The 14,895-nt window shown below is 40.4% G+C and overlaps 1 protein-coding gene across 7 annotated transcripts in view; it reads right to left on the reverse strand.

The window, feature by feature from the left end:
- Positions 1-14,895, reverse strand: part of foxp2 (forkhead box P2) — a 106,216-nt gene that overhangs the window by 10,973 nt on the left and 80,348 nt on the right. For all 7 annotated transcript variants that reach the window (XM_017424861.3, XM_017424859.3, XM_037981164.1 and 4 more), the window contains 4 exons: positions 14,295-14,399; positions 7,420-7,507; positions 4,938-5,021; positions 807-1,017 (listed from right to left, as the gene is read on the reverse strand). In XM_017424861.3, the coding sequence (XP_017280350.1) occupies positions 807-1,017; positions 4,938-5,021; positions 7,420-7,507; positions 14,295-14,399 (488 nt within the window). The remainder of the gene's footprint in view (positions 1-806; positions 1,018-4,937; positions 5,022-7,419; positions 7,508-14,294; positions 14,400-14,895) is intronic.

The following is a 14,895-nucleotide window of genomic DNA, read 5'->3' on the forward strand; positions in this document are numbered from 1 at the left end:
GGAGAAGGGGAGGGGATACAAAGAGGGTGGAGAGGGTTAGAAAGAGGGGGGGGGCACATCAAATCAGCACTTTCCATGTCTAACAAAATGCATTTTTAATTAATCTCTCTCGTGAGAGATATTAAACACTTATACTTCTATATATGAGATGTGTGTAGTTAGTTAGGGTGAGGCTGAATAATTTATGCTGCTTCACACTAAACATGGAGAGTAAATATAAACATCAAAGACGGGCCATTTAAAATGCAAAGCTTAATACATGGGATGTCTTAATGTAATAAATATTGTATTTTTTCCACCATTATTTGAACTTAATTAACATTCATGCAATATTTATGCACGCAGGAAGTTCTTGTCTGTTTACATATCGAGTGATTAAATACAGACTTTTCACACTGTTAAGACCAACATTGCTCTGTGAATGTGTGGGTATGTTTTTGTGAGAGTATCTGGATGTGTTCTGTGCACTCTGTGTGTGTGTGTGTGTGTGTGTAGGCTATTCCGAGTTGAGTGCTTTTAATCATCTAGTGCTCAGGTTTGAGGTATCACTGTAATTTGCTATTTTAGCGTTCATTAAATTTTAATAGAAACTCGGTTAAATTTAGAAAAAAACAAAACAATCAAAATAGTTTTCTATTCAGTTAAATGAACCAATATGGCAGCAGATAAAGCTGTTTGTCGAAATTCTCATTATAATTAAATATTCAAATATACAAAGATCAGACACTTTGATTTGTTTGGAAGTGAACTGTCTGTGCTGAATGTGTGGATCGGTGTCGTGTGAAGTGCTGAGTAGTTGGTCCTACCCGACGACAAAGGCATGGAGTATTTGTCCGAGTGGCGTCTGCGCATGGCCCCCATGCTGGGGACGTTGGCTCCTCCCAGTACTGATGGCACCTGTGGCATGGCAGCCATGGGTGTGATGGGGGCCGTGGGCGTGGTAGGGGTCTGAGGTAAGTTGGGGGGCGATGCTGAGGGCAGATTCTTGGACATGGTGACGCTGGACACCAAGTTGAGCTGCAGGGAGAGGGAGGAGACAAGATCCGAGTCATGGAGAGGAAACGGAGACAGACAGTGTGGAAGAGGAAGGCGTGATTTTGTGGGTTCTCTGACAGAGCCGAGTATGTGCACTCCTCCTCTCCAACACAGCTGTGTTTCCACTAACAAGGCTCGTGGAGAGGAGCCAGCCCATCTCCACTAATTACAACCACCAAATTGTATCATAAGAATTCTAATTAGAGCACGCTGTTCAAGATTATCCAACGATCAGCCTCCGTGTTATCCCGGCCCCATCTCTCTTTATCTCTCTATTTATCACACCCTCCCATCCCTCTCTCACTCCCTGCCTCCCTCCCTCGTTATCTGCCCCACTACAAACACTCATCATCCTTACACACTGAAAAAAATGAGCCCTTAAAACTCTTCTTGTTGCTGTGACCCTGCCATCATGGGTTATCTGACCCTGTTAAATTTATAGCTCTTTTATACAAGCCACACTGTCAAAAAATAAATAGGAAATCTAAACTGTCTGTGGAAAAACTGCAGACGGAGCAATCAAATCTGATTATGCTGTCCACAACGTACAACTTTGTACTTCTAAATGAAAGGCTATGGTTGGAGAAATTAAAGTCAACATAATTAAACATTCCAGCATTGCTACATTTATTTATCTATTCATAGTATCTCTCTAAAACTAGATTATATGAATGTTTTTGCTCAATGGAGCAGGTGTCTCCATTTTTTAACTTTAAAAACATGTTATCACTCCCAGCAACAACACAAAATCATCAAGTGTTTATTGATTCTAAATTTTCTTTCTTAGTTACAATCAAAAAAAATGACAATTACAAACATTTGCTACATTTTACGCCCCTTTTCCTCGACTTCGAGTTGGTTCACTCCAGCTCTGCTAGTCAGACGCTCAGTGTTCAGTTGTTGAAATGAGAAAGGACAAAGTGGATTTTTTTTTTAAAGCTTTAAAACTATGGTCCATATTCTTCTAACTGAATGAAAACTTTGAGGCTTCTTGTCTACATAAATCATGGCCTCTCGCCACGGTTTATTTAAAAAAAAAAAGGCAACTTTAATGAGATTTGAACCCTTCCTCCTGCATGAAAGCATGTTGCAATTTTCATTACACCAACCAGGAACGACTTGGTAGGGGGGCTATTATCTTGATATCTTTAATGTAAACACCCTGGGTGCTTAGATCTTTATATGCAGGACTTTTCTCCCCCATTTTATTACATAATCAGGCTCCCATGGTGATGCCTAATAATTATACTGATTTCAGGACTTAAGTTAAAATGAAGAAATGTACATAAATTTTATGGTGAAGCAGAAATGACCACAGAAGACTGGACTAAATATTTTCAGTGCGTTTTTTTCCCTGTTTTTGACTATATTGGAAAATATAAATTACTATATTCTAAAAGTGATCTTTGATAATTCTGTCTGATTTCAAATAATGTGTATTTGCTTTTTGGGTAACACAAAAATACACCAGTTTGAAAATCATAAAAAATAAAACAACGACAACAAAAACCCAGTAATATCCCTGTGCTGTTGCTTTGGCGTGAGGATTTAGAGTCACTCCTTACAATATTTGGTCAATCCTGGATTGATTGGAAAGTAATGATGCAAAATGTTTTTTGTACATGTAAAGTAAATACAGTTTTACTGACACTACAAGCTACTACTTTATGGGTTCATGCTTCAAACCCAGAAAAGAACTTTGCTCAGAGATTACAGCTACAGCGTGACTTGCAGAGCACGAGTGGAAGTTTATAAAGTTCATGAAGGAAATCTGCACGGACACTTATGGACACTTCCTACATACATGCACTCGATGCTGAATCTTTATCTCTTTCACTCCACATCCTGCTGATCGTCCAGCGTTTCCACCGTTTCTGCGTCTGCTGCCCAAATCTCATGTGAGAGGCTCTAACCGACTGGAAAATTCCTAACTGACCTTTTAGTCTCTGCGCTAATTTGGTTGGAATGGTAATGACATCGTTACATATTCGAGCCAAATTGCCTTAATTGTGAGTCTACAAGTGGAATGCATCTGAAGCGGGACTCCGGATTGAAATCGACTTGAGGAACGGAGGGGCAGAGCTGAGGAGGAGGCATTGGCGGTCATGTTGATAAATATGATAAATGTCAAGTTTGAAAGACTCTGGTTGATGGAGAGGTTTTCAGATGATAATTATATACTAAATAAGCTGTAATGAGCTGTTTATCCAAACCTCTGCTGAGCACAGACTTCTTGACTTCACATGGGAGTCTCCTGAATGTCTTGAACCATTCATGGAGTTCTCCATTTACTCACTTGAGTCACAGAGGCTCACAGTCTTGTTGCTTGAATGCTGAACATGTTAAAGAAAAAAATTCACAGAGACGTTGCAGGGGTTTCAAACTCGTGATTTTGTTGCCTCCAACCTGTCTCAAGAGTGCAAAATCTTTATTTTTGCACCTGCATGGTAGCTCTCCTTGGACAGAAAACATGTCCGGGTACGAAAGAACATACAGATAATAAATAATTATTATTGAAAAACTGCTATAAATCTTTATTTCAGAAGTGTACTCCAGTAGATGTGGGCAGAGGTTAGCAATGAAAAAACTAATTGGCCACGTTGCCCGCTGGTCGATTAGTAGCAAATGTTCAGAATTCAGCGAGGTTGCGACTGAAAATTTGCGTGTTTTCCAGCAATACTGAGTCAAACTATTACCAACTAGTCTCCAACAGTCACAGCCCAGTGAGATGCTACGTTAATCAAATCTTAAAAAGCTAAGTACGTAGTAGCCAATCAGATTCTTTGTTTTCCTGTCACATGCCCTCTTATGGGAATGTATAATTAGAGTGTTAAAACATAAATCTTCATCTCACCTCCCTTGATAAAGAGGAGAAGCCTTAAAACTGAGGACTTAACTGTTCGTTTAGGAATTCTGTCTGAATTGCCCCCACCATCAAATGCAATTAGCTGCTCTTTCATGTGAGCTTTATGTAATGCAATACTTCATTAGCATCATTCATTCACATTCAGCCACGGATTATAGGCTGCAAATTCTTTATTGGATGAGATGGAACCAAGCTGCTGGAGTTTGGAAGATGAAAAAAAAGCTACATAGAGGGAGAGTGGAAGAAAAAAAAAAACGATTGAATCATAAGAAGGGTTTGATTCCTGATGGAATTATAGAATAATTATGCTATCTTGTGATTATCTACATTCTATGATGAGAGGTGATTGGGAAAATTATTCTATTGAAAGTAGGTACTTACTAAGCAGCAGAAAGACGCTAACTATGTTTTGCTGTCTAATATTTCAAGACGTCTAATATTTGGAGGGGGAAGAATGTTTGCCAAAAATGTATAATCTTGATATCAAATTCAAATACAGCTTGGAGCGTAATCATTCTATCTAAAAGTGGACCGAAAATTTCTTTTTTTTTTTATCCACTAACCCCTTTCACAGTTTTTGCCTCTTTCTTTTTTAGTGGCCAATTTCAGCTCCACTGTGTGTATTCATGTCAACATCCCACCGTCTTCGCCAGCGAGCTGTCATTTTCAGCTGTTTGTTGTTAAAATGACATATCTTCTACTCTGTCATTCCACTTCTGAGTGCTGCTGTGGCCACTGAGCCAAACAGTCATCAGCAGCCAACAGGTTGTTTTGGCTATTATATCTATCACAAAGAAATGACCCCACCATTTTAGCCGAGGACTCTGCCGCTCTGCCATCTAATACACTTCCAAACTCTATTGTCCTCTCACAATGCGCAATAAGTGATAAGACGCAGATGTAACTCTGTATTACAAATCGCATTCCCCCCCCCCCCTTTTCATCTTCTGTCGCTCACTCGCGCAGCAGCTTAAACTGTTCATTTTCTGTGTGGCTGTCTCGTGTGTCTATGGGAGGCAGAGCAATATGCACTCACTGGTTTGGGAGATGACTTGGGTTCTGAGGGCCGCATGTGCAAGTGGGTCATCATCGCCTGAAGACGCTCTCGCTCTTTAGAAAGCTGTTAAGAGAGAAGGAGAGGAGAGTACATTAGGGTCGATTAAAGAGGAGAGGAAGGATGGAAGGGAGGAAGGAAAGATAGAAGGAAAGATGTGGATGGAGAATAAGGGAACAGGGGGAGACAGGAGGGAGAACAGGTCAGCCAAAACAAATAGCATTTCATCTTTTTGTCAATAGCAGAATTTAGGTCAGCGAGACTTTGACAGTAACAAGCCAGTTGGGCCTTAAATTAGGTGGTCCTGAGTGTCGGCTCAAAGTCCTGTGGACACTGTTAGGGGGATGGAGCTCAGCCAGCAGCTGCTGAGAGGTGAAGGGGTCTCCCAAACAGGGTGCCAGGCGGCCCCGCCTCCCCGGTCCAGTTAGTGGCCCCAGCCGGTGCTTATCATCAATCTAATTCACATGGAGTGACAGGGACCGGACCTCGTGAAAGGCTGAACCCCCCCGGTCCGCTTCTCCTGCCCACATTCTTAATACACTACCACACAAAGATAAAACACCCAAACAGGAATGAAAACTGGTACACACACACACACACACACACACAGGTGTACACATACACAGACCTGGGCCTCATTACTAGTGACGGCTCTAGTGGTAAAAAGACAAAGAAAGAGATGATGGGGTTCAAGAAAAGGGAGAGAAGAGAAGAAACAGGACAGACAGCACCAGCGCACCACTGTAATTGGTCACACTGTTCAGATCAAGCTTTAACAGTTTGGGTTGCAATGATAAAATCACAAAGAAATGAAAAAATAAAAGCTATTTTCACAAATCTTTTAAAAAAATATCCACTTTATAAATTTACTTGAGGAACCTTCAGATTCCTGTAGATTAAACAAGCTTTCCACAAAGTAATGACTATGTTAAATGTGGATATTCTAATGAGACTAGGAGTGGCAATATGTCAAAAACATTGTCAATTTTTCTTTTTTTTTTTTTTACTATTTTGCAAGTTACTCAGCAGTGCCTGCAAACCATTTCCTATGTAAAAACTTAGCCCTAAAAACCCTTAAAGAAAAACTATAAATAACGTTTGCAAACAGATTTTATCACAGTTTGCTAAAGTTTGCAGAATTGCACAAATAAGATTTGTCTGAGGAAACCAACGAATGCATCTGTGCCAGAACACAGAACAATGAACAGAATACAGTCTACAGATGTTACTACAATCTCTCAGCCTTGTCAACATGTTCTAATCCTTTATAATCCAATATAGTCATATCACACACCCCTACTTTCTACGGAAGTGGTCCCTAAAGTTGGGGTCGGGACCTCACTGTGGGTCGTAAAACATCAACTGAGGAGTCTTGATATGATTTCCAGAAATTTAATAAAATTTATTTGGAGATGCTACAATCTGCTACGAGTTCTTCTAAGGGTTGTTAAATAAGTGTTTATTTCAATTAAGCAAATATTGGCATATTTTGTTCAATTAAAACTACATATCTACCAGAAAAAAGAAAAACTAAATCTGTTGTATATCAGTATATGTATGGTGGCCATAACAAAACTCATATAGGTCAACCTCTGAATTTCAATGATTGCTAATAACATGTAGTAGTTTGTGATAATTGTCACGACAAATAAAAAAAAAAAAAAAGTCATAAATGGGTAAAAATATTCAAGCTGATGTTGAGGCTGTGTTTGCTGTCATCACATCCTTGTTTAATTGAGTTATTAGCAATGTTTGTACACTTTACCCTGCAGCAGTTTGGGTCACACATCTCTGCTGGGTCACAAGCTGAAAAGTTTAGGAACCACTGGGGACAGAGCTGAATAACTAATATACTGTATATCTTTGTCTATCAAGCAGAGCTGTGTCAAGAAAATGAGTCTCACTTTTGACCGACTTTTTCAGCTGCTCCCGAGTTAAGTTTGAAAAGTACATATCTATTTGTTTCCACAGCAAAAGCAGTGCTTGTCGGCGGTGATGAGTAATAATGTCACTCAATCAGCACTCTCATTATCTATCCAACATGACTTCTTAATAAGGTCACGCTCCACCTACTGAAAATAGTTCCCTCCTTTTGAGCTTTCTTCAGGTGCAAAGTGCAGTTAATTAACACAGCAGACTGGGAGAGATGCGCTCGCTATTAATTGGAAAGAAAAAGAGGAGGAAAAAAAAGAGAGGAGAGAAAATAAAGCATGGGCTTAATTCAATTAAAACAGCCATAATGGCTTTCGTTGTAAGGCCCGAGGATTCCTTTGTTTAGTGGCTTTGTTGAATCCAGCAGGTCCTGCTTGTCTGGAAGTATTAAGCAGACCACAATGTGGCCTTTCTCTCACTTGCAGAACTTTAAAAATAAAGTTTGACTGGAAAAGTCTGACTGCAGTACTGTAAAACGTCAATCTAGTCAAATGTGAGTTTCTTACCCTGTATGACTCGAAGGAGAACTTACTTGTATTTCAAGCTGCTGAACGACTTGCATCTGGACTCGACACTGAGCTGTGCTCCGGTCATCGAGGGCGTGCTCGCTGTTTAGGTGCCTGGAGGGAGAAACAGACATACAGTAAGGGAGATTAGGCGGGAGATTTATAATACATTAAATGTCAAAGCTAAAAAAGACAACAGGTTCTATTCATTTTTACCATGATCTAAATTGTAGAGGATGATAATTACAGTATCAGCCTCACTGCTCTTTTGTTTTTATGATAATATTTCTATACAGGGACAATTATCTATAGGATCCAGTTAAAAACCCATTGTTCCACGTTGAAATGAAGTAATTAGAAGTAACATGACGGTGTGCGGTGCCATGTTTAACATGACAAAAGGCCCTGCGCCGGTTTAGATGGCTAACTTCAGTGCCACCCTGAGCGCTGCTTTCTTCTGAGAATAAAACGTGCTGGCCCAGCAGAATGGCTGCGTCGCCTCAATTTATGGAAAACAATACACACAATTTAACACCGCCAACATTTGACACACAAAGGCGGCTCTTCACTTGAAGGTGCATTATCCTGCTGCAGACATATTAAATATATCTGGTGTGTTCGCCTCATTAGAAGAAAAAGGCAGCCAGACAGCCATAACAGTCAATGAGGGTTTTTGTCTTGATTGGATTTCATCTGTAGGACACAAAAGCTCAACCATTAAGGTAGACCTTTCTTCCCGGGAAAGCACACAGCCGCGCAAACACAAATATGTGGTGAAAAGTGGCTCCTAAAGTGTTGTGATGCTGTGGGTAATGAGCCTCTGTCTAAATGATCATTGGAGACAAACTCACAAAGCAAGCTTTGAGGAGACATGCTTATGAAATGCCAGAGCTGCCACTTTATCTCCAGTAATTATAGGTTAGCTTGCAGACCCTTCAGTGATCATTTACAGCACAGCCTCCAGTGCATTAGAGGGAGTACAAAATCTCTTCCTCTCCGGCTTTCACTTTATCTAACAACACACACACACCTCGCTTATGTTACCGTGAACCCGCACAAACACAGATCGGTACACATGAGGGACAAAAACACACACTTCCCACCACGTATTCCTTTACTCGTGTTTATCTGCGGCGAACAAAACAAGACAACTCAATGAGCTGGTTTCTCCTGGCCTGTCAATCACAACATTTGTAATCACAATAGTTCTGTACCTTTCAATTAGACTTCAACCATTTCATTTGCTTTTTCCTCACAATTTCAGGTCTAATACTTTGAAAATGTTCCCTATAAATCAAGAATAAGGTAGCATTTTTAAAAAAAGGAGAGGTGGGAAGAGGGATGGCAGTGCAGAGGGGTGGATTTCTTCAGCCCTGTGCCTAATTGCTGTTTCAGAATGTGCATGCAGGAAAAAAAAAAAGAAGTGGGGAGGAGGGGGGGCATTTCATTAATCATTTAATCACATCCCTCGCAGGATGAGGGAACTAATGTTGCAAATACCCTTTTCATTTCACTGCCTATAATGCTATCTTATGCACTTGATGTATGGCGTGTGTCATGAATTACAGCTGCTTCAAAAGCACAGAGATGGCTGCTCGCTGTCCCTGAAGATACCTCATTACAAAAACGGGGGGGACGAGAAAAAAAAAGATGAGCAAAATCTTTATTAAGGTTGCATCTCATTGACAAGCAACTTGTTTCTTTTACATTTTGCCTGCGTTCGTGTGCGAGGCCTCGCGAGCGTCCAGTTAAAAGCTTCGTGCATTCAATTTCACTGCTGGCCAGTTAGCGAGGCGATTACAGGAAGATTACTACGTGCGTTTATGAAATATTCAAATGGCAGCGTGTTCTACTGAGCATTAATAATGCCAAACAAAGACAGAAGTGGAGGAGGAGGGCAGAGGAACATGACAGGGAAAAAAGCGATAATGAAAGAAAATCTTATTTACGGAAATGGGGAAAAATATTGCTTTTATGTCTGAATTAAAAAATGGGTTTTAATTACTAACATTTTCTCATTATTACCTCTTATTTTAACATTTTATTACATCACAATTAGGATCCAATTTAGACAAAGTGAATGAGAAATTGATTAAAGCCAAAAGGAGGAGTCAGAGTGACTTAGTTACAGCATCCTGCTCCATTCACAATAATTGTTTAAGTTTCAAGTTTCTGTTTATGTTTGTGGTTCATTACAAAGAAGAAGCATTGGTTTGGGCCCTTCAGGAAGCTGCTTCCTATGAAGACTGATGAAGAACTAAGGAAAAAGATGGAAATGGAAACTTAACAGATCTAGCCAAGATGGAGGAATCAAAATGATTCACATTAGGGCTGCAGCGATTGTTTGGTTATTGACGCAATCAATAATTTTTATGACTTCATCTTTTATTTTCATAAGTATCATCTAAAATACTGTTTTCCTCCACGCCGCTAGTATGCGCTGAGTACATCAGTCAAGTTCCTGTTAGCTCGATGAGCTACAGTTTCCAACTACCTTCCACATCTGATACAGTGTTGAGATGGAACGAGTTGTAAAAGGTTTTCGAAAGCTGTAGGGGTCTAAAGTGTGGGAGTACTTCTAGCTAGCAGACATTAAAACTGGATTGCATGTTCTGCAAGGTTTCCTTGGCTTACTACATCTGAAAAGTAGGCTCACAGAGCTACTGATGAGTGGCCAGGAAAAAGATAAATATGTACTTTTTTGAACTCTATGAAGTTAGACAGGTCTGTCTGTCGTATTTTCATGAGAATAAGTGTTTGAGGAAACTTCTACACTAGAATCTGGGTTTATGTTCAGTGGATTAACAGTTTCTAACCGATGTGTGTCGAGTTTTTTCCCCCGAAATCTGGTTCCCCACCGGCTTCTTTACATTTTCCCATTAACCTCTTGTTTAAGCGGTAGTATTTGAAGTAAAATGCTGAAAAAAAAGATCTTGATCTCTTTTGTCCATGTTTGTTTGTTGTAACAGGAAACACATGATGGCTGAATCTAGCGTAGTTAGTTGAGGAACACAACACAACATACCAATAATCCTTAATATTCAGCCTTTTTTAAAAACATAAATAATTAGAGCTTCATTTTATTTGTCACGTTGGAGTTATCACTTTAAACCTATTTTGTACTTCATTTGTAAGTATTTGTTTACATTTCAGTTTGTGACATACTGTAAATGCTGAAGTGGACAGCTAAAAATAACACGAATTAAAATAAAATTGTCAATAATGAACCTCGGAGGAAAATTAATCATTTCAATTCATCGCTAATTTAGTTGGTACATTAATCAAAAATAAAAATAGCCAATAGTGGCAGCCCTATTCACAGTAAATAATAAAAAAGAAAGAGTGGTAAACAAAAATGAGGATGTTAGACAGAGTAGTTGTTTATCAAACCACTAATAGAGATTTCTTTTTCTATTCTTCTCACAAAGAGAACAAAAGATCTCAAAGGTTTTTCCCTAAAGCTGCGAACATGAATATGTATAGACCATCAACGTCCACTAAGGGCCCAATAATAAATCTACTCAAGCCAGCATATATGGATGATACATTCTGCTAATTGTCTGTGTGTATTATCAGGGGTGATGAAGGCCCTGCAGAGAAATTTAGGCCTCCTGTTTGTCTGCATATGACATGCCAACTCAGTATCTCGCACACTTGTACTGTAAATGCATATATGTTAAACACATTCTTTCTCACACACACCATTTGGTGGAGGGGTGCCCTCTCTTTTAAAGGTCTCGTCACAGTGCGGCAGACACGTGGAAGGGTGGAGGATCTATCCAGAGGCAGAACCCGCCTGCCTCCACGCTCTCTATATGTGTACATTATATAGACACAAAGACATTTGGCTGTTGCCTTTTGGGTTTAATTAGCGGCAGGTTACAGACACCAACGCTCAGGTTAGCGGCTGAGCTCGCCGTTTTAACATGGAGCCTGTCTTGGTGCCACAAATCAGGAGAGCAGAGTGGTGACAGAATAAGGAAGAGTGAAACGTAAGCGTGCTTTGTTTTTATGTACAAAATCTTATTGTAAAGGTAGAACATTCATCTAAAAGGGATGGAAAAAGTCAAACTGGAGGGGATAAATCATTAATTGGATTTGCACAAGCTTCTTTTTTTGAGACTGTGCAGACAAACGCGTCTTCATGCGCTTCTAAAAAAAACACACATAAGCAAATAAATTTTTAAACATTAATTGTGCGTTCTTGTTTTATTTTCTAACCAAAGGCTTCTCACAAAAAGCAACCTAAATGCACATTTTGTGTCTCTCATCTCTTTGTTGTGTAACTAACACAAATACACCCGCAAACCGAAACACTCAGCCACTCAAGAAACAGGCGCGGCAAGATTATTTCATTTTGAACTTCACAGAGCTAATTCAGGGTGCCAGCCACCTCGCGGCTACCTTTTCCAGGTGAGAACACTTTAAAGCGCACTGAGGAGCTATTAAATGCTGATCTTGACAAGTTTCTTCATGCAACAAAACAATAGATGACTAAACGTGTCACAGCCGCTGAGCCGAGCTCCTGCAGCGAGCTACGAGATGGCAGCTTGACTTGGGTCTCCCCTCCCCTTTCCAACAAACCCAACAACCAACATCTAAGCTGTCATCTAAATCTGACACCCACTTTATGTAACCCCGTTTAAACTGCACCCGTGCGTGCGCGCATATGTGCATCAATGTGTGTGTAGTGAACTGGCATCTCCGGAAACTTGAAAGGACTCCCTCTGACACCTACAATGACTGCTCCAAGGCACGCCACCGAGCAGCCATCTTTGTTCTAATGACGAGCCTGCCTTCTTTGTTGGTGTCTGTTTCCTCGCGCCGGCTGGGTTACGGTGTGAGCGCAGGGCTCAGCCAAGACACTGTTTTGTTCTGTGGCAGACAATGTTCTGGAAAGTATTCTTACAAAACTGCCTGCCAACCTGTGCACCTGTTTTCAACTTTGAAATTTGTTTTCTCTCCGTGTGCCTTCCCGATGCTTTTGGTTCATCTTTAAAAGCCTGCATTCGTCTTTTTTTTTTTTGCACAAGCTTATCAGCTTATTGGATCCCCAGAAACACATGATTTTATACAGGGATCCTCACCTAAGTAACCAGCTAACCTACTGGGGCATAGTATCCTTAAAGCACACAGGCTTTGATGTGTTTGTGTGCGAACAGAGCATACATTCCCAAGAAATGGACTGATCCCTTCCCTAACTAAGTGCACTAAGTTGATCGGACATGATTTCAGAAAACCTGCTAATCCGATGCAGTTTTGCCGAATCACACACAAATCTGTTCCCAAGCTGCAAGGCAAACTGTTCAACCTGGACAGGAGCAGAGATGGACCAAGTTGGACAATGGATTGGAGGGTTTTCATAGAAATGACTTCCAAAGTTTCACCACAGTAGGCACTCTCTACTCAGACTATATTGACTTTGACATGTAGCTGTTGCATCTTCCAGAAGAAATAAGAAAACACACTTGTCAGGCTGTAATTGTAATATCTATTTATGTCTGAATCATTTAAATCCACTTTCAATGACAGCTCTTTTAACTTTGCTATATGCCTTGACAGCGTGTGAAAATTGAGCCTAATCTACTGCCTGGCAGTGCTTTTGAAAGACTGGAAAACACTGTTTATTACAGCTATTTCAATCCACAGACAGTCCTTTTAGCTTTAATTCACAAGCTGCTGTAGAATTAGCAAAAGCCTGACCTAAATCTTACACTGCTCCCCATGGGTGGACTAGTTTCTTGTACGAGTGCATTTCTTAGCTTTCTGCACCTTATTACAGTCAGTACTGTAGAGAAATGCATGACTTGGAAAATAAGCAGCTACAATGTCCTGATTTCAAGAGTTTATGCGAATTCACATGGACATTTACAACCCATGAAAAACACTCACCAGATCGTTATTTCACAGTTAATTACAAATCTAATTAGAATATTCAAATTAAAGCTTTCCCTTTCTTTTCTTCTCTGTGTGAGAGCAGGGAGTCAGGGAAAGAGGGAGAGAGAGAGGCTCTCTGTGAGTGGCAATGTGATAACCTGTAATCGGCAGTGCTGCAAACACCTTCTTCCTTTGATGTCCCCCCACTAACATCCTGGCAACAAAGCCGGCCAATTACAAATGAGCTAATTAACTAAATTGTTGATGGAGCATGAAGAGTTCATTTGCTCTGGCGCCTGCACCATGACAACAGTGAATGGGGGCCTTTGTTGTGGAGGTAAGTGTGCGGCCGTGCGAGTTGCCATTAGCTTTTGACGCTTTTTCACAAACCTATCAGGCCCCTCCACGCCGGGAAGGAAATTTGTTATGGATCAGAGTCGGTTTGAGGCGCGTTTTGCGGGTGCAGAACCCTGTCAACTAGCTGTCTGGAGGTCAAAATGTGCCCCGAAAAAGACAGAGATATTTTCTTTGCGAGGCCACAGCGAGAGGAGGCGGCACACACAGGACTGAAAAGAGACAGAACAATCAAAATTAAAGGCCTAGCATTCCCTGAAGGAAACAAAATACCGGCCACATTTCAGACTAAGATCATCTTATGATGAGAGGAGATGGAATTGTAACTGTCTATCTGTTAGTGCTCAGAATATGTGCTGGGGATTAGTCTCAGTTAATAACACAGCAAAGTATGGATCAATCTATGTAAAACTGACTGAGTTAGAGACGTTTTTTGTCTTTTTTAAGGTCAGTTGACTGTGGCAGCCATCTTGAATTGGATTGACTCCAAAAGGTAACTTCAAATGATTATTTTCAGACAAACGAACCCTCATATAATCACAGAGACAGAAAAAAACCATCAGTGTCTCACCTTTGATGCAATAACTACATGAACACATAGACTTAACAGTGACAGGGCGAGGAGACGGTCCATACAGTATTGTACTGTAGTTACAAAGCATGATCTTACTTCAAAAACTGTCCAAAGTCCTCGCACATAGTCTCACAGCCGGGCCACTTGCACACACCATGACCATACAGGGGGTGGGTTCCTCCACCTTCTTCATGTAGTGAACTATAAGCAGACATAAAAGAAGAAAGAGAGAGAGAGAGAGAGAAAGAAAATGAACATACACAAAACAGAACAAAGTTGCATCAAGTGAAGATGTATCAAATCAGCAGTGAGCGTTCAGATATTCAAGAACCAAGACTGGATAAAGGAAAAAAAGAGACATTAAAAATACACGAAAATGCTGATTAAAACATAGAAAAGTGTGAAAATTCTCAGAGAAATCTCCATTCAGCCTATTTTCAAACTACATTACCTCATAGACAGTGTCGACCGGTGTGTGTTAACGAAATAGGTTCCACTAACGTTCCCTGTGGAAATCTAGAATGAGTTGAAGCTTTGTCTCAACCAAAGCCACCATCCCATCTTGTAAAGCCATTATGAGGAGGAGGGGTGCAGGCTTTCAAGTAAACATTAAAACTCCAGACAGCCATATAATTTTCATCAGGAGATTAATACACTGTGTAACTTATGTTCTTTGAGGACAAGTGAGGGGGGGAGG

The sequence above is a fragment of the Kryptolebias marmoratus genome, linkage group LG18, assembly GCF_001649575.2.
Source record: "Kryptolebias marmoratus isolate JLee-2015 linkage group LG18, ASM164957v2, whole genome shotgun sequence".
NCBI lineage: Eukaryota > Metazoa > Chordata > Actinopteri > Cyprinodontiformes > Rivulidae > Kryptolebias > Kryptolebias marmoratus.